Raw genomic sequence first — 23,708 nt, 5'->3', positions numbered from 1 at the left:
AAAGAGGAGGTAATTATGGCGGTGGCTAAGCATTCAAAGTTGCCTGAGATACAGTTTGAGTCATTGGAAATGGCAAAAATTTGGTTACAACTTAAACAAATGGAACACGAGAAAGAATTAAAGCGGCTTGAATACTGGCAAAAATTTGGTTACAACTTAAACAAATGGAACACGAGAAAGAATTAAAGCGGCTTGAATACGAAAGAGAGGAAATAGAAAGAGAGAGACAAGAAGAAAAGAAAGAATAGCCCTAGCAGAACAAAAAGAAAGAGAAAGTGAGATACAGATCAGGGAAAAAGATAAAGAAAGAGAGTTTGAACTTCAGAAAATGGCTATGAAACATGACAGTCAGTTAAAATTGGCAGACATAAAGGGAAACATACAGTTGGTTAAAAGTGATGAGGATAGTGAGAAAGAGTGTCATAGTCAAAGGCTTGGTGGGGATCTATTTAAATATGTCCAAGCTTTGCCAAGGTTTGACGAGAAGGAAGTGGAAGCCTTTTTCATTTCATTTGAAATGGCCACGGGACATGTGGTTATTACTGATTCAAACAAAGCTGGTAGGTAGGGCAAGTGAAGTGTTTGCATCACTACCGGAGGAGGTATCTGGGACATATGAGGAGGTGAAGAAATCCATCTTTGGTGCGTATGAACTAGTGCCTGAAGCGTACAGACAAAGGTTTAGAAATTGAAGGAAAGAATTTGTTCAAACATACATGGGAGTTTGAAAGGCTCAAACAGAGTAATTTTGATAGGTGGATAAGGGCTTTGAAAATAGACCAAATGTATGAAGCTCTCTGAGAAATTATACTTTTGGAGGAGTTTAAAAATTCAATTCCTGATGTAGTGAGAACTCATGTGGAAGAGCAGAGAGTTAAAACTGTGAGATTAGCAGCAGAACTAGCAGATGATTATGAATTAGTTCATAAATCAAAGCTTGGTTTCCGACATCAGTTTCAGCCTGTGAGGGATAGAAACTGGGGACATGAGAAATATTCAAGTGGTAAAGGTGATTTGATGGGAGATAATAAGGAGAGTGTACCTCAGACTAAAAAAGAAATCCAGGAGGGTGGAAGAGAAATGAAAAATGTCAAATGTTTTCACTGTAATAAACTAGGCCATGTAAAGTCACAGTGTTGGTGGTTGAAGAAAAGCACTGGGAAGACTTATGTGGTAAAACAGGATAAGACAGTGGGGTTTGTTAAAGTGGTAAAGGAAAGCCCAAGTGAAGCGAAGGAGGTGCAAAAGATTGTACAGCCTGATCAAGAGGTGATTGATAAGAAGGTGCCAGATCTCTTTAAAGAATTTACTTGTGTGGGTAACGTTTACTCATGTGTATCAGGAGGAGCAGGTAAAGAAGTCACAATTTTAAGAGATACGGGAACTAGTCAATCTTTAATGGTAAGAGATGAGGAGTTGTAGTTTGGGAAGAATGTTGCCAGAAAAGGTGGTAATATGTGGAATTCAGGGTGAGAGGAGTAGTGTTCCATTATATAAGGTAAGGTTGGAAAGACCAGTGAAGAGTGGTGAAGTGGTAGTAGGAGTAATAGAAACTATCTTGTCCAGGAATACAGTTTATCTTGGGTAATGATATAGCTGGATCGAAGGTGGGAGTGATGCCTACTGTGGTTGATAAGCCAGTGGAAAATCAGCAACTGAAGTGTTAAAGGACAAATATCCTGGGACTTTTCCGGATTGTGTAGTAACAAGGTTGCAAAGTCACAGGTTAAGACAAGAGGAGAAATCAAAGAGTGAAGATGAAGTTGAAGTGCACTTATCAGAAATAGTTTTTGATCAGATGGTTGAAAAAGAACAAGAACAGGTGGATGATGAGGCTGATATTTTTAGTTCAGGAAAATTGGCGGAGTTACAACAAAAAGATATAGAAATAAAATGGATGTATCAGAAAGCATACACATAAGAGGAATCTGTGTGTATACCAGAGTGTTATTACTGTAAAAGTAATGTCTTGATGAGAAAATGGAGACCTTTACATATGAAGGCGGATTAAAAGTGGGCAGAAGTTCATCAAGTAGTATTGCTGGTAGGATATAGAAAGGAGGTGTTGCGAGTTGCACATGAGGTACCAGTGGGAGGTCATTTGGGAATAAGGAAAACTCAAGCTAAAATCCAAAAACATTTTTATTGGCCTGGACTACATAAACATGTAGTTAAACATGTCACACATGTCAAGTTATAGGGAAACCTCAAGCAGTGATAAAACCAGCACCCTTAATACCCATTCTAGCATTTGAGGAATTTTTTATAAGGGTCCTAATTGATTGTGTAGGACCACTTCCTAAAATGAAAAGTGGGAATCAATATCTTTTGACTATACTGGATGTGTCTACTAGGTTTCCAGATGCCATTCCAGTACATAATATTACAACTAAAAAGATTGTGGAGGAGTTACTTAAATTCTTTACTCGATATGGACTACCCACAGAAATACAATCGGATCAAGGATCAAATTTTACCTCAAAGTTATTCAAAGAAGTTATGGATAGCTTAGGAATAAAACAATTTAAATCAACTGCATACCATCCAGAATCGCAGGGAGCATTAGAAAGGTGGCATCAGACATTAAAGACAATGTTGAGGGCTTATTGTCACGATTATCCAGAGGATTGGGACAAAGGAATTCCATTCGTACGGTTTACAATTAGGGATGCACCTAATGAGTCATCCAAATTTAGTCCTTTTGAACTAATTTTTGGTCATGAGGTAAGAGGACCACTTAAATTGATTAAGGAAAAATTGGTGAGTGATAAATCGGAAATTACATTATTGGATTACGTGTCAAATTTTAGGGAACGATTAAATAGAGCAGGTGAATCGGCTCGACAACATTTAAAAGTTGCACAAAATGTGATGAAACGGGTAGCGGACAAGAAATCCAAAGTTCATAGTTTTGCCAGTGGAGATAAAGTTTTAGTGTCGTTACCAGTGGTAGGTGAGCCTTTAAAAGCTAGGTTTTGTGGACCTTATCAGATTGAAAGGAAATTTAGTAAGGTGAATTATGTGGTAAAAACACCAGATAGAAGGAAGAATCACCGAGTGTGTCATGTGAATATGACTTAAAAGGTACTTTGAAAGGGAAGGAGAGAAAGAGGAGATTTTAATAATTCTAACTCAAAGTGATGAACCAAATCCAGGTGACTGTGAATTTGACATACCTCAAATTAAATTGGAAAATGAGGATGTTCTTAAAAATAGGGATAAATTGTTGAGTTCCCTTCCAGAGGAAAAAAAGAACTGACCTGAAAGAGTTATTGATATCACATGGGCACGTTTGTAGTGATAAATTGGGAAGTACTAAAATGGCTATACATGTAGATGTGGGAAATGCTGTTCCAATCAAACAACATCCATACAGACTTAACTCTTTAAAATTGGCACAGGTTAACTAAGAGATTGAGACTGTGCTTAAAAATGGCATAATTGAAGTGGGTTGCAGCCAATGGCGCTCACCCATAGTGATGGTACCTATACCAGACGGTACCCAATGGTTGTGTGTGGACTCTAGAAAGGTTAATGCAGTTACAAGAACGGACTCTTATCCTATCCCATGTTTGGAGGATTGCATTGAGAAAGTGGGACAATCAGCTTTTATTTCCAAACTGGATTTACTTAAAGGTTACAATCAGGTACCTTTATCCGAAAGGGCGAAGGATATTTCAGCTTTTGTGACTCTAGATGGTATATAACAATTCAAAGTTATGCCATTTCGTGTGAAAAACGCCCCAGCCACATTTCAACGGTTAACTAACAAAGTCGTTTCAGGATTACCCAATTATGCGGTACACATCGACGATCTGGTAATTTTCAGCCAGATATGGACAGAACATTTGAAACATCTGATGGAGTTATTCGATTGACTTCAGGAGGCGGGTCTGATGATTAAAACTAGCCAAAAGTGAATTTGGAAAAGCCCAAGTCACTTTCCTTGGCCATACAACCGGACAGGGTCGAATGGTCACATGGGTTGCGAAACCAACAGTTATTGAGGAGTTTCCGATAACCTCAAGACGAAGGGAAATAATGCGATTTCTTGCATGAGTGGATTTGATCGAACATTTGTGCAAAGGTTTTGTAGCGTGGTTGCTCCACTGATGGATTTGCTGAAGAAACGTCAAAAGTTTCAGTGGACAGCAGAATTTCAACAGGCATTTGACTGCCTGAAAGCTGTGATAACCAATGCTCCTGTGTTGGAGAATTACAAGAGACTCTGCGATCAGATTGAACTAAAGTATGTGACTTTAAAGAGACATACCAAGGCGTAGACAAATGGATGGATCATGCAGAGACCTTCTTCATAGAATCATAGAAGTTTACAGCATGGAGACAGGCCCTTCGGCCCAACCAGTCCATGCCGCCCAGTTTTTACCATTAAGCTAGTCCCAGTTGCCCGCACTTGGCCCATAACCCTCTATACCCATCTTACCCATGTAACTATCTAAATGCTTTTTAAAAGACACAATTGTACCCGCCTCTACTACTACCTCTGGCAGCACATTCCAGACACGCACTACCCTCTGAGTGAAGAAATTGCCCCTCTGGGCCCTTCTGAATCTCTCCCCTCTCACCTTAAACCTATGCCCTCTAGTTTTAGACTCCCCTACCTTTGGGAAAAGATGTTGGCTATCTACCTTATCTATGCCCCTCATTATTTTATAGACCTCTATAAGATCACCCCTAAGCCTCCTACGCTCCAGGGAAAAAAGTCCCAGTCTATCCAGCCTCTCCTTATAACTCAAACCATCAAGACCCGGTAACATCCCAGTAAATATTTTCTGCACTATTTCTAGTTTAATAATATCCTTTCTTGTTCAAACTGACTGTCAATCGAGAAGGATTTCAGTTGGAGGAAGAAGAACGAAAAAAAATGGACTATATTATTATACCTGTTTGCGTGTGTTGTTTTGTTTGAAACAAAAAGGTATATTTACTGTGTGAATTTCTTAAAGGATAGTGAAAAGGTGAAAAATGAAACCATCTTGAAGTTGATGGTTTACTTTTTTTTCTTGGGGGGAGGTGTCATGTGAGAGTACCTTTAAGAAATGGGTGTTTATTAATGGGTGTGTATATAAATATCTGTAGTGAGAGTACCTTTACGAAATGGGTGTTTACTACTGCAGTGATGTCAGAGAGTGGGTGAAGCTGGGCTGTCAACTTTTACTTTCGTTTTTGAGCAGGCTGCAGGGTGTGTTTTAGTTTCGTTTTCAGAGCTGGATAGCTGCAGTCACAGCCAGAAGGTGTATGAATCTCTCTATGTAATCTAAAGATTGTAAATCGATTCTGGTGATGTAAAACTAATAACAGTAGTGACTTTAACCTGATGTGCTTCTGGTAAAACGTATTTTAAGTCATCTGGATGTTAAAAGGAAAGCTTAAAGGATTACTTAGTGTTGTATTCTTTTGGGGTTGTATTTGAATTAATGGTTGCAAAGATGTTCAATATAGGTTTTAAAAAGGTTAACTTGAGTTCTTAGAATAAACATTGTTTTGCTTTTAAGAAATGCTTTTCCATTTCTGCTGTACCACACCTGTAGAGTGGGCCGTGTGCTCCCCATACCACAATCTATTAAAAGTTGTGGTCAGGTGAACTCCATGATACACTTTGGGGTTCTCCAAACCCTGGCCCATAACATAATCGAATTAATGTTTTTCGCTATTGCAGCAATTTCATGCAGCTTTTTCTGTTGATCATGTACTTATGTGACCTCCATATATTCTCAGCATGAAGTTTGGGAATAACTCCAATAAGTCAATAAAAAGGCAATAATGAGTACAACGAAGAAACAAATGTACAAAAAGTGGTCAGAGAAGAAATGGAGCAAAAGAACAGAAGAAAAGGACTGAAAAACAAAGTGGAAAAATTACACAAAGAAAACTAAAGAAGAACACACACTGAAAAATATTTTTTAAACAATACATTATTTTGCATTCCCCTTAATGAAAATAGAAGAATCCAATACTTTACATACAACAGAATTAAATGACACAAAAAGCGATATTCCGTTTTGGTAGAAAGAGGGAATATTAAAAATAGAAACACAGACAAATATATATCTCAGACGTTCCTTTTTAAAAAAAATATATTTTATTAAAGTTTTCAAACACAATTTTTTCCCTTACAAATCAAAAAAAAGGTAACATGATAACTGCAATATAACATTGTTTAACCAACATGGTAAACTAACCAAATAACACAAAGTAATACTCCCCCCCGCCCCCTCCAAAAACCCAAACAATTTACCCCCCCCCCCCCCTCCCCCTGGGTTGCTGCTGCTGGCCATCTATCTTCCCTCTAACGTTCCGCTAGGTAGTCGAGGAACAGTTGCCACTGTCTGGTGAACCCTTGAGCCGATCCTCTCAGCGCAAACTTAATCTGCTCTAGTTTTATGAACCCCGCCATATCGTTTATCCAGGCCTCCAGTCTGGGGGGTTTCGCTTCCTTCCACATGAGTAAAATCCTACTCCGGGCTACTAGGGACGCAAAGGCCAAGACATCGGCCTCTTTCGCCTCCTGCACTCCCGGCTCATCCGCTACTCCAAATATAGCTAACCCCCAGCCTGGCTTGACCCGGACCTTCACCACCTTCGAGATCACTCTTGCCACTCCCCTCCAATACTCCTCCAGTGCTGGACACAACCAGAACATATGTGTGTGGTTCGCCGGGTTTCCCCCGCACCTCCCACACTTGTCCTCCACTCCGAAGAACCTGCTCAACCTTGCTCCCATTATGTGTGCTCTATGCAGCACCTTAAATTGGATCAGGCTAAGCCTGGCACACGAGGAAGAGGAATTTACCCTGCTTAGGGCATCAGCCCACAAACCCTCCTCAATCTCCTCCCCGAGCTCTTCTTCCCATTTTCCCTTCAGTTCACCCACCAGCTCCTCCCCCTCTTCTCTCATCTCCCGGTATATCTCTGACACTTTGCCCTCCCCGACCCACACCCCCGAAAGCACTCTATCCTGGATCCCTTGTGTCGGGAGCAGTGGAAATTCCCTCACCAGTTTCGTGAACGCTCTCACCTGCATATATCTAAAGAAATTTCCCCGTGGCAGCTCATACTTTTCCTCAAGCGCTCCCAAGCTCGCAAACGTCCCGTTTATAAATAAATCTCCCACTCTCCTGATTCCTACCTGGTGCCAGCTCTGGAATCCTCCGTCCAGCCTCCCTGGGGCAAACCTATGGTTGTTCCTGATCGGGGACCACACCGAGGCTCCCAGCACACCCCTCTGTCGCCTCCATTGCCCCCAGATACTTAATGTTGCCGCCACCACTGGGTTCGTGGTACATTTTTTTGGGGAGAGCGGTAGTGGCGCCGTCACCAGCGCTTTTAAACTCGTCCCTTTGCAGGACTTCATCTCCAACCTTTTCCACGCCGCTCCCTCTCCCTCTATCATCCACTTACGAATCATCGCCACGTTGGCGGCCCAGTAGTAGTCTCTGCTACGTTGTAGGAACCCCCTCCTTACCCTCGGGGCCTTCCCTGCCCACACGAAGCTCGTGATGCTCCTATCTATTTTTTTAAAGAAGGCCTTAGTGATCAATATAGGGAGACATTGGAACACAAATAGGAACTTCGGGAGGACCATCATCTTAATTGCCTGCACTCTGCCCACCAGTGACAGCGGCTGCATGTCCCACCTTTTGAAATCCTCTTCCATTTGTTCCACCAGCCGTGTCAGATTGAGTCTGTGTAAGGTTCCCCAGCTCCTGGCTATCTGAATCCCCAGGTAACGTAAGTTTCTTTCCACTCTCCTTAGCGGTAGGCCATCTATCCCTCTACTCTGGTCCCCAGGGTGTATCACAAAAAGCTCACTCTTTCCCATGTTAAGCCGATATCCCGAAAAATCTCCAAACTCCCTCAATATCTGCATGACCTCTGTCATCCCCCCCACTGGGTCCGTCACATACAGCAGTAGGTCATCCGTGTAGAGTGACACTCGGTGTTCCTCTCCCCCTCTAATCACCCCTCTCCATTTTCTGGAGTCTCTCAGCGCTATGGCCAGTGGTTCAATTGCCAGCGCGAACAGTAATGGGGACAACGGGCATCACTGTCTTGTTCCCCTGTGTAGTCGAAAATACTCTGACCTTTGCCGACCTGTGACCACACTTGCCATTGGGGCCCCATAGAGGAGTTTAACCCAGCTGACAAACCCGTCCCCGAACCTGAACCTCCTCAGCACCTCCCATAGATACTCCCACTCCACCCTATCAAATGCCTTCTCTGCATCCATTTCCGCCACTATCTCTGCCTCCCCCTCTGCTGGGGGCATCATTATCACCCCCAATAGCCGTCGCACGTTGACATTTAGTTGTCTCCCCTTTACGAACCCTGTCTGGTCTTTGTGCACCACCCCCGGGACACAATCCTCTATCCTCGTTGCCAGCACCTTTGCTAGCAACTTGGCGTCCACATTTAGCAGTGAGATAGGCCTATAGGACCCGCACTGCAGCGGATCTTTATCCCGCTTCAAGATTAGCGATATCGTCGCCTCCGACATTGTCGGGGGTAGGGTCCCCCCTTCTCTGGCCTCGTTAAAGGTCCTTACCAGCAGCGGGGCCAACAAGTCCACATATTTTCTATAGAATTCCACCGGGAACCCATCTGGCCCCGGGGCCTTCCCTGCCTGCATGTTCCCCAGCCCCTTGGTAACCTCGTCCACCCCAATCGGCGCCCCCAGGCCTTCCACCTCCTGCTCCTCTACCCTCGGGAACCTTAATTGGTCCAAAAACTGCCGCATCTCCTCTTTTCCCTCCGGGGGCTGGGACCTATATAGTCTCTCGTAAAAGGTCTTAAACACCTCGTTTATCTTCCCTTCTCTCCGCACCGTAGCTCCCATTTCATCCCTAATTCCCCCTATCTCCCTCGCCGCTGTCCTCTTTCGCAGCTGATGGGCCAACAGGCGACTCGCCTTTTCCCCATATTCATATCTCATCCCCTGTGCCTTCCTCCACTGTGCCTCCGCCCTCCTTGTGGTCAACAGGTCGAACTCCGTCTGGAGTCGTCGCCTCTCCCTGTGTAGTTCTTCATCCGGGGCCTCCGCATATTTTTTATCTACCCTCAAAATCTCCCCCAGTAGTCTTTCCCTTTCCTTGGCCTCTATTTTCCCCTTGTGGGCCCTGATGGAGATCAGCTCTCCTCTGACCACCGCCTTTAGTGCTTCCCATACTACTCCCACTCGGACCTCCCCGTCGTCATTGGCCTCCAGGTACCTTTCGATACATCCCCGCACCCTGCCGCAGACTCCCTCATCCGCCAGTAATCCCACATCCAGTCGCCAGAGTGAACGCTGCTCCCTCTCCTCTCCTAGTTCCAGGTCCACCCAGTGTGGGGCATGATCTGAAACAGCTATGGCTGCGTACTCAATTCCTTCGACCCTCGAGATCAGTGACCTTCCCAAAACAAAGAAATCTATCCGGGAGTACGCCTTGTGAACATGGGAGAAGAAGGAGAACTCTTTGGCCATCGGCCTAACAAATCGCCACGGATCCACTCCCCCCATTTGGTCCATAAACCTCCTAAGCACCTTGGCTGCTGCCGGCCTTCTTCCGGTCCTAGATCTAGATCTATCTAACCATGGGTCCAACACGGTGTTGAAGTCCCCCTCCCCCATTATCAGGTTTCCTACCTCCAGGTCCGGGATACGTCCCAGCATCCGCTTCATAAATCCCGCATCATCCCAATTCGTGGCATATACGTTAACCAACACGACCTCCATTCCCTGCAGTCTGCCACTCACCATCACATATCTGCCTCCGCTGTCTGCTACAATGTTCCTAGCTTCGAATGACACCCGTTTCCCCACCAGTATGGCCACCCCTCTGTTCTTTGCATCCAGCCCTGAGTGGAACACTTGTCCCACCCATCCTTTCCTTAACCTAACTTGGTCCGCCACCTTCAGGTGCGTCTCCTGAAGCATGGCCACGTCTGCCCTCAGTCCTTTCAAGTGCGCGAACACTCGGGCCCTTTTAATCGGCCCATTTAGGCCTCTCACGTTCCACGTGATCAGCCGAACTGGGGGGCTGCCTGCCCCCCTCCCCTGTCGACTAGCCATCATCCTCTCTAGGCCAGTCCCACGTCCCTGTTCCGCGCACCCACCCGTTCCCCAGGCGGCGCATTCCCGCCCGACCACCTTTTCTTTTACCATTTCCTCTTCGATCTCTGCAGCAGCAACCCAGTTATCCCCCCCCCTCCCCCCCCACCCCGCTAGATCCCCATCTAGCGTGATTACTCCCCCCATATTGCTTCCGAAAGTCAGCTGACTTCAACTGACCCCGGCTTCTCCCGCTCTCTCCTTGACCCCCCCCGTGTGGGGAACTCCCATCTACCTTGCGCCTATCTTCCCGCCATCATCTTTCTGGCGCGGGAACAAGAACAATAAGCCCCGTGTTCTCTATAGCTGTCCCGCCCCTTGTGGTGCAGCTCCCTCTGCCGCCCCACTCCCATTCCCCATCCCCCGCCTTTGTCTCTTCTTCCCCCCCACCGGCGCCCACATTTCTCAGCGTCCCCCCTTCCCCAATTTACATCTCTATATACATCAGCATTGTCGTTTCCCCTCCAACATCAGTCCCTCAGTTCTGATCCAGTTTCTTGTTTTTAATGAAGGTCCATGCTTCTTCCGCCGTTTCGAAGTAGTGATGCCTCTCCTGGTGCGTGACCCACAGTCGCGCCGGCTGCAACATCCCGAACTTCACCTTCTTCTTGTGTAGCACCTCCTTGGCTCGATTAAAACTCGCCCTCCTTCTCGCCACCTCCGCACTCCAATCCTGGTACACCCGTACCACCGCATTCTCCCATCTACTACTTCGTACCTTTTTGGCCCATCTCAGAACCACCTCTCTGTCATTGAAGCGATGAAATCGCACAATCGTCGCCCTAGGTGGTTCTCCCGCCTTTGGTCTCCTCGCAGGGCCCATACTTCCAAGGGGCCCGAGGGGGCCTCAGCTCCCATTAGCGAGCGTAGCATCTTGCTCACATAAGCCCCGCCGTCCGCTCCTTCCACTCCCTCGGGGAGACCCAGGATCCGAAGGTTCTTTCTCAGTGATCTGTTTTCTAGGACTTCAATCCTTTCAATGCACTTTTTGTGGAGCACCTCGTGCGTCTGCATTTTGACCGCCAGGCCCAGGATCTCATCCTCGTTGTCCGTCACCTTCTGCTCCACCACGCGAAGCTCCATCTCCTGGGTCTTTTGTGTCTCCTTAAGCCCCTCAATTGCTTGTAGCATCGGGGCCAGCACCTCCTTCTTAAGCAGCTCCACACACCGTCTCAAAAATTCGTCTTGGTCCGGCCCCCATGTCGCCTGGGCTCCCTCCGCTGCCATCTTGCTCCTTTTTCCTTCTGCCTGTCCTTCGCTATCTGGCCGCCGCCGCCGATATTTTTCTTTTTCGTTGGGGGGGACTCCTTGTTGTCTCACCCCACACCGGGTTTCGTCCCGAAAAGATTCCCCGTTGGGGCTCTTTAAAGAGCCCGAAGGTCCGTTCGAGCTGGAGCCGCCGAAACGTGCGGCTTAGCTGGTCATCGCCGCAACCGGAAGTCATCTCAGACGTTCCTAAATAACAACTCTTTGTCATGATCAGAATTTTTATAAAATAGTAAAATACAAAACACCACATTATAATTTTATTCACACTCTTTTGGAACAGTAGAACCAAATACCTCAGTGGAATATTTGATGTTCTTGATAATACAGTAAGATACAAGTGGTTATTTGTTCTCTTTCAAACTCACAACATTTTAAAGGAGCTCTATCAAACCTAATTCATTCTTGTCATAGAATTCAACTCTATTCAACTCATTAAAACCTTTGTCAAAATCCTGTACACGGTAACTATAGTTGAACGATTAACAACGGTTTGTTTTATTGAGTCGTGAATTAGCAAAATTCTGTTACCTTTGGTGATACTTTGGAAATATAAAGCACTGGATTTAATTAAGCGAATTAAGTGAATTAAGAGTGTTGTACTCAGCCCTTTTTTTCCCCCACTGGGGTTCAATGAAAGTTCAAGAGTGGAAAAGGATGAAGTCATGAGAACCAACAACAATCCAGAATAAAACAGGTTTTCTTTTAAAAAGAGAAAAAAATCACTGTGGGCATTTCAGGCAAGTCAAACATTCATTACTATCCCTCACAATTGAGTCATTTGTTCAGCTATGTCAGTGAGGCACTAGGCTTACAAATAGGGCAAGTTCTGTCCTTTATGAAGCATCTGGGTTTTCATGACATTTTGGCAACATCATGGTCACTTTTATTGATACTAGATTTATTTGGAGATTATTTTCAACTCAATTAAGTTCTCAAACAGCCTTGGTAGGATTTGGCCCACACTCCGCATTACTAGTCCAGACACATGGTGCAGAATGTAATGCCCCCATTTGATGAGTTCAGAGGTGGGGGCATTTAATTCGGTGGGAGGGTGCTGGGTGAGAACCCCAACGCATTCCCACCATGAATGACCTAGCATCGGGAAGGGAGGGTGGTAACTGGCAACCAACCCCACCCTTTTCCTCTCACCCTACTCCTCCAGGACTCCCACCCTACCGTCACACACCTCTTGCCTTGGGTCCCTCATTGGTCCGAGGCCTCTAATTGGCAGGCAGCTCGCTTGGGAGAGGTGGTGGGGGGGATCAGGAGTTCTGTCCTCTGGATCCATAATCCTGGGAATGCCTGATGCGGGTCGCTTAAATGCCTGGAATGCACTTAATCCCGCTGGGTTTTCCCCAATAGAGGTGATGCAGAACTCCTGCTGGGTTCTCCAGCCAGTGGACAAGACCCCCAGTGTATACAATAAATTCTGCCCATACTACCATACTCAATGGCATTTTAATGCATATTAGAGGTGCAATCATTTCAGGCCACAACATAAATTAAGTGAAAATTACAGATATCAGAATGGGACTTTGCATCTATTATCAGCACTACTCAATGGGCATGATTCTCTGGCCTCATTATACTCTTGCTCAAGCAAAACAAGGCCAGTGAATAGCAGGAGAGGCCAAAAACCGAGAACTGTGCCAGGTGCCAAACAGCGATGCAACCGGTCCGCTCCTGTAGGTGAAATCAGAATGTCGCTGTCGCATGGCGGGAAACCAATTATCACAACTTAAGCCCCATGTTTATACAATTAACGAAAGACACCCCATATTCAACGGCCTCCTTTCATTCAGCGGCCTCCCCAGCAAGTGCTCACGCTGGCGCCGATATTATTCCTTTCGAAAAACCTGAACCTGAACCTGGTGGAAGGGATTCTGTGGGGAGCCGATAAAAAGCCCGGGCGCTGGGTTTGCCATCCCAGTGCTCAGGGGGGGCGGGGAGAAACGACACTCGGCTGGGGATGGGGATCTCTGCAGGGATGGGCTGCCATAGGAGAGTGGAGGGAGGCTCTGGATAGCAACTGCTCATGGCACTACCATGCCAACCTCTGGATCGTTTACCCGTTCCGGGGCAAACCTTGTGTCTGCCCGTCTGCCCCAACGACAACCCATAACCCCCGCCCACTGCAACGGCCTCTGACCGTGCGGCTTAAGGTTATTGGTAATAGGGAATTGGCAATCGTGGTTAAGTGAGCACTTCACACATCCCAAGTGGGTTCCTGGTGGGCAGGCCAGGTAGCATGTGGGAGTCATTGCCTAGCATCCCAATCACACACTGATGCCTGGATACTGAGCCTGAATACTGCGGGAGGCAACACCACACATGCAGCTGCCAACATCTAAACACTCAGGAGATGGGACACAGCTCCGAGGACATGTCCGGAGGGTGGGTGGATGCTAAGGGGAGGGAAAAATGCCTGGAGAGATGGGCCAAGGGATTGGAGGTCAGTCCGCATTGTGGAAGAAAGTGATAGAAGCATCATAATGGCTTGCACGAGGGTGTTTAATGTGTAATACAAGTCACGTCCCAACACCTCCCCACCCCCCTCCCTCCCCCCAGTGCCCTCAGCAATCCTCAACGTGCTAGGCCCTCCTAGCTCTACCGCTACGTCTAGGTATCACCCCAGGATGCACATCTGAGATGAAGGTGGCCAGCTGCTTACCACGTCCATGGCCTTCGATGCCCCTGATAGCTTTGGGGCCAGAGGGCCCTGGCGCACTTGTTGGCGGCACATTCACAGCCACGCCACCTTATTGCGTGTGCTGACATCGAGATGTGGCCTCATCAGAGGGGGATGGAACTCTGGGCAGCTGATGGCCACTGTTCGCCACTCCATGGGATAGGTCCGGTTGGCACCCTGCACCCTCTCCTCTCAGTCGATGCCCATAGGACCCTGGGGTTCACCTTGGGACAGAGGGGCAGCTATTTTGAGTCCCGGCTGCCCTTTCATCAATTGGCTCTGACAGCTCCGCCAGTTCCCCATAGTCTGCACTATTGTGTCGTCACCCTTGGCAATGCTCCTCAGTGACTGGGCCATGCTCTGCAGCGTCTCCTGCGACAAGCTCCGTAGTGCCTCGGCCATGCTCATCTGAAAGTGGGACATATCATGGATGGCCTGGTACTGGACGGCATCCCCCAGGAAGGCAGACATTCTGCCAAGACCATCAGCCATGACCTCCACCAACTGCGCAACGCCTTGGACACATTCACTAATAGTGCTGATGTCGTGCAGCAGGCTTTCCATTGCGGTCATCACCCTAACAGTGTTGGCCTCAGTACCACGCATTGCCGGCGACATCTCTTGCCCCCGTAGCCTCTGGGACTCCTCCAAGTGGCTATAGATCTGCTGGAGTGATGATGACATTTAACTCTAAACATCCCGGCCACTACCTGTCGTCTCCATCAGCTGCGGGTACCTCTGTACCACAGGCGCACCATCAGGCCGGGACCCAGCTGGGTCCTGGGATCCAGCAGCCCTCTGACTGCTCCACCTGATGTGCATCAGCAGCAGTGTGGTGCTCATCAGATTGTGCCCCCGAAGCCTGTCCATTAATATGTTCCGCCGAGGTGCGTGTATCTGCGCTGGTGGAGGGTGTGGGTGACAGCTGTGCCGCGACTATAACGGCTGGATCTTCGGAGCTCTCCTGTGAGGTGGTCTCCTGGGAGGCAGAAGAGGATGCCCCCCGGTATGGGCCGGCACGCCGGCTAGAGGACCTGCGGGAGACTGAACATGTGGTCAGTGGGAGGGATGGGTCAGTCAGTAAGGCAATAACAACTCACTGTTGACAGGTCCCCAGGGTGCAGTCTCCGCGTGGGTGACCGCCCTGTGTCAGCCACCCCAAACCCCTCCAGGGCACGCTCCTCGAAGGAGGTAAAATTCTCAGGTCCAGCACCCCACTGCCAGTCTGGGGCCTCTCCCAATGATTATGGGAGAGCTTTTCCTGAGGAGACGCAGAGAGGGCATCATTAGCTACATGCATGGTTCACAGTAGTTGGAGGGGGTGGGATGGGAAGGTTGGTGTTGGGGGTGGTGAATGGGGAGGGAGGTGGAGGGAGGGTTGGGGTTTGCTTGGGAGGTGGATGCTCCCTTGTGTGGGGGTGGGGAATGCGTTGGTGTCTACTCATTCGTGCTGTCATGTAGGTCTTTGACCTTTTCTCAGCACTGGAGGCCAGTCCTCCTGGTCATTCTTCCTGAAGTCACAGCTGCCACCACCTCAACCCAGGCCTTGTGACTCACCCTCCAGGAGCCTCGGTGGAACAAGACATCCATCCTGGCCTCCACCGCATCCAGGGGCCTCCCCAGGTCAGCATCCCCGAATCTTGAGGCTGGTCTCCTTGGTGCCATTGTTGTGAGTTGGCTGAGCAAGTGCTGCTTGACCTTGTTAGCGGGGGGGGGGGGGGGGGGGGGGGGGGGGGGGGGCTGGCGAGCACGGTCCCGGCGAATCAGCTGGCAACCCTACATTTGCGGCGGAAATTCTGGAAGGCTTCGTTGCATGAACCAATTAATGTTGAATTGCGTTGCCGACATCACTGGGCCAAGCGCCGGGAAGCTGAGAGTCTTGCGCGTAATTTACTGGCCTCGACATGCCCGACCTGCTGGCGCGACAAGGCTGATGAATGTCGCGCCCTATTCTCAGAACAACCGGTTTGACCAGCGTGTTTAGCTCCCCAGTGTTGAAAACATTTCTAAGTGTGGGCATGACAAGAGAGAAACTCTCCAAGGCCCCCAAAAACTGACTTAATTATGGTGAATAGCGGTGTGGATCTCACCCAAAAAGCTGGGGAGAATCACCCTGCCAAATTCGCCCAAGATGATACTTCGAAAATATGTGGTTGAATCGCTGGTTTCTACACTAAAATCAGATGCACATTAAAATCCAACGTCAATATCACTTGAAGGGGGTGTAAATTTGAAAATAAAGTCAGAATTTATGTTAGCTAAAATCAAGACTATTTTAAAATAACAGACAATGAAGAATACCATGAAAAAATTAAAACAGTTGTACAGAACAATTTAGTTCACATGTTCTCAGCAGCATCGATCATCCAGGTTACGTACAGTAGTGAGCATGATCTCAGACTATCTTCTGGACACAGATCATAGACTACAGAAGTAAAATCACAGTCAGCATTGATGCTATATTGTGAAACGATATTCTTCATTTGCAGAAGTGTAGTTTTGACTATGAGCAAATCAAAAATGTACCAGTTTATGTTGTGCATGTAGTTCTTGATTTATAGTTGCAAAGCTCAAAGAATAAAAGGTACAACACTGCTGCGCAATGTTTCAACTGGAAATATCCAAACTTCATGGCTCACAAAGGTGTGTGCATTAGAGGGATCACATGAAAAGTTTAAATCCTTGTTACTAAATTGCTGACGCTAACAGCCTTTGATGCTTGCTTCATTAGCAGGTGAATCATAAATTCAATATTAAAAATAGTCCTTTCCAAACGAACACAAAAGTCCAAACAGGTTCAAAGAACAAGGAAGAAATAATTGCCTGGACTTTGAAGTGAAAGGTTAGTTTCACTTATGATACCATCATGTTCCCATCCCTGTTTTTCTCATTTATGTTGTCGCCCCTTGGAGACATAATATAATGTTTCCATGTGTCTGCTGTTATCACCTAGCCTGAATTCACCATCATCTTCAATTCTATTACCACCTCTGTGCTGTACGACTGAATGACCAACATCAAGTCATCAGCAAGCCTGAATGTTCTTCTGAAAGGCTGTGAATGTCCAACTTGGCTTCATCCTGGCTGTTTTCTCTCTTTTTTAAATTTCCAATTAAGGGGCAATTTAGCGTGGCCAATCCACTTACCCTGCACATCTTTGGGTTGTGGGGTGAGACCCAAGCAGACACTGGGAGAATGTGCAAACTCCACACAGACAGTGACCCGGGGCTGGGATCGAACCCGGGTCCTCAGGGCCGTGAGGCAGCGGTGCTAACCACTGCGCCGCCATGTCGTCTATCCTGGTTGCCTTCTGAAGCTGATCCTTAGCACACTCACTGACCCTATGTTGAGCATCACACTTTGTGCATCTTTTCCATTATAAATATTTCTACATCTGCCTGTATAAAAATCATCTTGTCTTAATTTTTACCTCACATTGAGTGCTGTAAAGACTCAGCTTCATTTGATTACAGATTTGATTTTTCCAAGGTAGCCTTCTGAGATTTACCCTTCAGAAGGTTCACTCATGCAAAACTCTGCCCATCACATTGTCTCCAATAGAATATAGAACATACAGTGCAGAAGGAGGTCATTCGGCCCATCGAGTCTGTACCGACCCACTTAAGCCCTCACTTCTACCCTATCCCCGTAACCCAATAACCCCTCATAACCTTTTTGGTCACTAAGGGCAATTTTATCATGGCCAATCCACCTAACCTGCAAGTCTTTGGACTGTGGGAGGAAACCGGAGCACCCGGAGGAAACCCACGCCCCACGCCGACACGGGGGGAACATGCAGACTCCGCACAGACAGTGACCCAGTGGGGAATCGAACCTGGGACTCTAGAGCTGTGAAGCCACAGTGCTATTCACTTGTGCTACCATGCCACCCATGTGCTACCGTGCCGTCCATGTAGATTAAGAGCATCAATTCTGGACATCCTAGTACATGCAAAACAAAAATGTTGCCTGTTCTAAAGCCAACAACAATGCATTAATGATGTAGCAATGAAACAACCGGAATCTAATTTTTTAAAAATTTGAACAATGTATTAATGTTTTTGATCATGAACATAATGCAAGTCAGATATCTTACCTTCTGGTGCAGGAACTGATTTACTGTCAAAATTTCTTCCAGCTGCTGCAAGAAAAAAATGGAAAGAAGGCAAAGGAACATGAGAAAAAGGTTGAGCTTGAGGCACATGGACATCACCTTGAGAACAAAATTAAATGCGACATTGCATTGCTGATTTTAAGAATTTCACTTTTTGTATGGTGAGTGCAAAAATACATTACGGTCTGGAGCACATCTTACAACACTGTCACAATAAACAAATACATGGAAAATCGTGCTCTTTCTATGCGAGCACAATATGTTTTCTGGTTATCATGGTTACCATTTTATTAGTAACACAATTGGACATGAAGATTACAACAAACATTTATTGCTAGTCAAATAGAGAACTAAAGGATGGCACTGTGGCACAGTGGTTAGCACTGCTGCCTCACAGCGCCGAGGACCTGGGTTCTACTGCGTGTGGAGTTTGCACATTCTCCCCCTGTCTGGGTGGATCTCACCCCACACCTCAAAAAGATGTGTAGGATAGGTGAATTGGCCATGCTAAATTGCCCCGTAATTGGAAGAATTTGGGCACTAAAAAAAAATCAAGCGAACTAGTCAATCTTTGACAGGTTAGCATATCCAAGCAAAAATAGGCAAGTAGTATCCCAGTTTATCTTGTTATAACCAAGTATGTAACATATAAAACGTATGTATGTTGGCACCTCATTACCAGAAATCCTATGGACCTGAACAGGTCCCGACACTAGCCAAGTGTCGGTTGAGTAATGTATCACAATTACTCAACCGACACTTGGCTAGTTTCCAGTATGATTTTAATGCCAACATTTCTCCTTTTATTCCCCAATTTATCCTTTCATTCCCCAGTATTATTTCTTCATCAATTCCAGGCTTGCCACACTACAATATCATGACTTTCAGCAACTATTCTGCTTATCCCGTGCTAAAGTTGGCGCAGGCCGAGTCTCAGTTTACACACTTTAACAAAATCAAAAAAGTAATGATGCTATGGTGGATTCTCATAATAACCCATAGGCCGATGCTGATCACCAGTTACTGAAACACAATACCACAATTAGGAGAAAAATGTTCCAGTCATGATAAAGAAAGATAAATACAGATGGTGGTTCTCAATGCAAGAATGGAATGTGCTGATACACCAAAGACCCGATGATTCTCCCAATGTGGCATCCAATTATTCCTTAAACAACACCAAGGTTTTCACCTACGAATTCAATAAACACGATGCATCAAGGCTGATCAGGAATACATTTTGTTTTCACATCCAGATAAGTAAAATCTTAATTAGACTGAAGTCGAAGGCCAAATTTGTCTTAAAAATACAACAGCAAAAGTAAAAACAGACAATAATTCTCTTAAGACAGTTTCAGAGTTTGAGTGACAAGTCTGATAATGTGCAAGTCGTTCACATCAAACGAAACAGAAGCTATTAAGACGAGGCTAGAAAAAATGGAATTCAAAAAAATGCACCAGATTGAAAATGTACAGTAATAATAATCTTTATTATTGTCACAAGTAGACTTATATTAACACTGCAATGAAGTTACTGTGAAAATAACCACTTCGGCGCCTGTTCGGGTACACTGAGGGAAAATTCAGAACGTCCAATTCACCCAACAGCATGGGCGTCATTCTCCGCCGGCGGGAGTCTCCGTTCTGCCGGCGCCCGGGGGTTTCCCGACGGCGTGGGGCTGCCCCACAATGGGAAACCCCATTGACCGGCCGGCGTTACGGAGACTCCCGCCGGCCGGTCAGCGCAGAAATGTGGCGGGGCGGGTAGGAGAATTTCGCCCCATGTCTTTCGGGACTTATGGGAGGAAACCGGAGCACCCGGAGGAAGCCCACGCAGACACGGGGAGAACGTGCAGACTCCGCACAGACAGTGACCCAAGCCGGGAATCTAACTGGGACCATGGCGCTGTAAAACAACTGTGTTAACCACTGTGCTCCCGTGCCACACATAAGCCGGTTGCAAAAATAAATTTGACCTATGAGCGACTATGTGTTACAAATACAAATGTCTTCTTTTGGAGACATCTTTGTTTTGCTGAGAAGAATTCTTGACACACCTTAAAAAAAAATCACTTAGAGAATGTAAAATATGGGCATAAGGCACGTATACCATTAATCCACTTGTCTAATCATCTGTAAAATATGCATACAAAAAAGCAGCCCCACTTCTTTTCCACTACCAGGTTTTCTGAGGTTTTCCCAAAGCAAACATGATAGTATTCAAATTTAAATCAGCCACCAATATGCTAAATTAAGTATCCTGCTACTCAAAAAAGAGCATTTGCACACTGGTCTATCTATGGCCATGAAAACAGCAGCAGGCATATACATGTTGGATTGGAATCACATTGTGTGTTTTTTTAGGGTTAACCATCTTTTCCCCTGACCTCGTCCTGCCCAACGTGGGGGTGGGCAGAGGTGGGTTGGTTAATATTGAGGCCACTGTTTATCTGCAGCATCTACCAGTATGTGTGCTTGATTGTTTTCCAAATAATTTGAAGGAAAAAGTAGGAATCATGTCAAAAGCTTTATTCAGCAAATATAAGAATTGAATTTCAAAATAGGGCAGAATCTTCGGCTCTCACTGGTGACGAGCTTGGAAGTAGGGAGGGTTTGAAATTAGGCTGAAAGGTGGCATACTGGAAACCTGTTGACTTGCCGCCTCAGCCAAATTTAAGTGACTGGGATTTTTCAAGGTCTACTTTCCAACCCCACCACCTATCAAAGCCCTTAAGTGGTCAATTAATTATCACTTTTTGTGGGTTGAGGGGGGTGAGGGAGGCACAGTGATTAAAGGCACTCAGTGCTCGACTGAGAGACTGGACATTGAGAAGGTGGGGCCCACCAATAGCTACATTTTCTCCTTGCTGCAGACTCCCGGCACCTCTCTGCTCATGGCACCCAGTGCACAAAATCACTATCCCCCCACATTACTTAACTGTGGCCTGGATGCTCCACGATCCTGGGACTCCAGTGCCGCTCCTTCCCCCAGCAGCCACGCGATCCACACCTCCACTGCCCCCCCAGTAGTGCTGCTGACTTTTGATTGGCTGGCAGCTCTCAGTAGACAAGATTCCAGGAGGAAGGCTTAATATTGCCCCATGACTTCTGGTTTGGCAAGACTACCCGGAAAGAGGCAGCAAGGGTCTGTCGTCGGCTCTCAAGACAGTAGGCGAGACCGCAACATGCAAACTGGGAGACTTGGTGAGAAAGGGAGGGATTCAAATATTATGAAACATGTAATTTTTTTCCTGATCTGGGGGCAGAAGTAAATATGGGCCCAGATGTTATTGGAGTTGGGCTAAATCTGGAGGGCCTTTAAAAAAGGCAGGCGAGATCCAATTCAAGGATTCCCTAGCCCATTCCCATTTCTAGTCATTTCTGCCAGCATGGGATAAGGGAGTGGACAGCAAGCCTGTTCGCAACACTCCTGACCTTTCTGACTCCATTGTGGGGAGGGCATTTCAAGCATCCCCCTCCACTAAATTTAATGAAGCCAGGCTCATTTTGTTAGTAATGTGGTTCAATGCACTTCAGAGAAGTGGTGAAGCATGGGAGATACCTAGTCTCCGGAAAACGAAAAAGATTCAGCCATTCAGCATTCCCCTTGAAAATGTTCCCTCTCAATCTTCTCAATCATGTCAATCATGTATCATTGACAAAAACCTTTAATCCAGTTATTACGGTCCAGGGTTTAGAGAATCCCAAAGTGTATCATGGAGTTCACCTGACCCACAACCTTTAATAGATTTTGGTTATGGGGAGCTCAAGGGCCCACTGCACAGGTGTGATGCAACAGAGATCTAAAGTACTTTTAAAACAAAACAATGTTTATTATATGAATCCAGTTAACATTTTATAACACGCAATAAACATCTTAGCAACTATCAACTCAAATACTTCCTCCAAACAATACAGTACTCTATAAGTAACCCTTAATCTTTCCTAGCAACATCCATAAGACAAATACCCTCTTGAACAAATACATCAGGTTTAAATTCTCTACTGAGAGCAGTTATCACTTTTAAATTAGCAAGTGCTCTTAAGACATTCTTTTCATACAGAGATCAAAATTATACCTTGTTTGTCTGGATGCAGCTCCAACTCTGAAAACTAAACTAAACACACTGTAGCTGCCAGCTCAAAAACAAAAGTAAAAGCAGACAGACAGCCCAGCTCCACCCACACTCTGACATCACTGCAGCTATTTGATAAACACCCATTTCTTAAAGGTACATACACTACAGCTATTTGATAAACACCCATTTCGTAAAGGTACTATCGCATGACACAGTTCACCTCTTAATCTTATGTAAATAAACAAGCAAGCATTGAAAAATAACTCTTCAAAGATCAGGTTGCAAGTTAATAAAGATGTCAGACAAACTCTGCTGGCATTTCCTTGAAGCCTGCATTAACAGTTCATTATCCACTCTTGGCACTCAGCCAAGCATTTACCATGAAAAACTGATTACAGACTCCTGAAATTGTTACAGTGCAGGAGGCCATTTGGCCCATTGTGTTTTCACTAGCTCTCTACATAAGCAATTTATAATGTAACTCTCCTGCCTTCTCCCCCTGTTTTTGGATAAAAGTCTAATCCCCTTTTGAATGCTTGGATTAAACCAGCTACTATCACACTCTGTCAGTGCATTCCAGACCTTAAACACACGCTGTGTGAAAACATTTTACCTCACATCACCTTTGCTACTTTTGCCAATTACTTTAAGCCTGTGCCTCTTGTTCTCAAGCCTTTCACAGATGGGAATAGTTTCTCCCTATCTACTCTATCCTAACCCCTCATGATTTTGAATACCTCTATCAAATTTCCTCTCAATGTTTTTTCTACAAGGAAAAAAATCCTAACTTCTCCAATCTATCTTCATAGCTTAAGTTACTCATCTCTGGAACTGTTCTCATGAATCACGCTCTGTGCTCTTTCCAATGCCTTCACATCCTTCCTGAAGTGCAGTCCCAGAACTGGATGCAATACGTCAGCTGAAGCTGAACTAATGCCTCATGCAACTTCAACACAACCTCCTTGCTCGTATACTCTATGCCGGTATTAATAAAGCGTAGGATACTGTACACTTTTTAACCGTTCTCTCAATTTTGTCCTACCAGCTTCAAAGACTTAGGCACATATACATCCACACCTCTCTACTTTTGCACCCCCTTTCGAATTGTATCCTTCATTTTATATTGTCTTTCCATGTTCTTCCTGGCAAAAGGAATTATTTCGCATTTTTCCCACAGTGAACGCTATCTTCCACCTTTTCGTTCATTCCACCAGCTTGTTCATGTCCTTTTGAAGTTCCAGACCGTCCACTCTACAGTGCACGATACTTCCAATTTCATATCGTCTGCAGATTTTGAAATTCTGCTCTGTAAACCAAGGTCTAGGTCATTAAGATATACCAGGAAAAGCAAGGGTCCTAAATTTACTTCTGGAAACTCCACTACACAATCTTCGCTCTACCTCTTGCTCCCCAACCTGATAAATATTAACCATTACATCAAATCCC

The 23,708-nt window shown here is 45.9% G+C and overlaps 1 protein-coding gene across 30 annotated transcripts in view; it reads right to left on the bottom strand.

Moving 5' to 3' along the window:
* Positions 1 to 23,708, bottom strand: part of map2 (microtubule-associated protein 2) — a 448,598-nt gene that overhangs the window by 95,908 nt on the left and 328,982 nt on the right. For 26 of the 30 annotated variants that reach the window (XM_072480099.1, XM_072480193.1, XM_072480089.1 and 23 more), the window contains one exon: positions 18,166 to 18,210. The exons of the other annotated variants lie outside the window; for them this stretch is intronic. In XM_072480099.1, the coding sequence (XP_072336200.1) occupies positions 18,166 to 18,210 (45 nt within the window). The remainder of the gene's footprint in view (positions 1 to 18,165; positions 18,211 to 23,708) is intronic. 30 annotated transcript variants of the gene reach the window in all.

Source organism: Scyliorhinus torazame, chromosome 2 (genome assembly GCF_047496885.1).
Source record: "Scyliorhinus torazame isolate Kashiwa2021f chromosome 2, sScyTor2.1, whole genome shotgun sequence".
NCBI classification, from domain to species: Eukaryota; Metazoa; Chordata; class Chondrichthyes; order Carcharhiniformes; family Scyliorhinidae; genus Scyliorhinus; species Scyliorhinus torazame.
The sequence above is the reverse complement of the archived record's forward strand: the minus strand, read 5'-3'. Positions and strand labels throughout refer to the sequence as shown.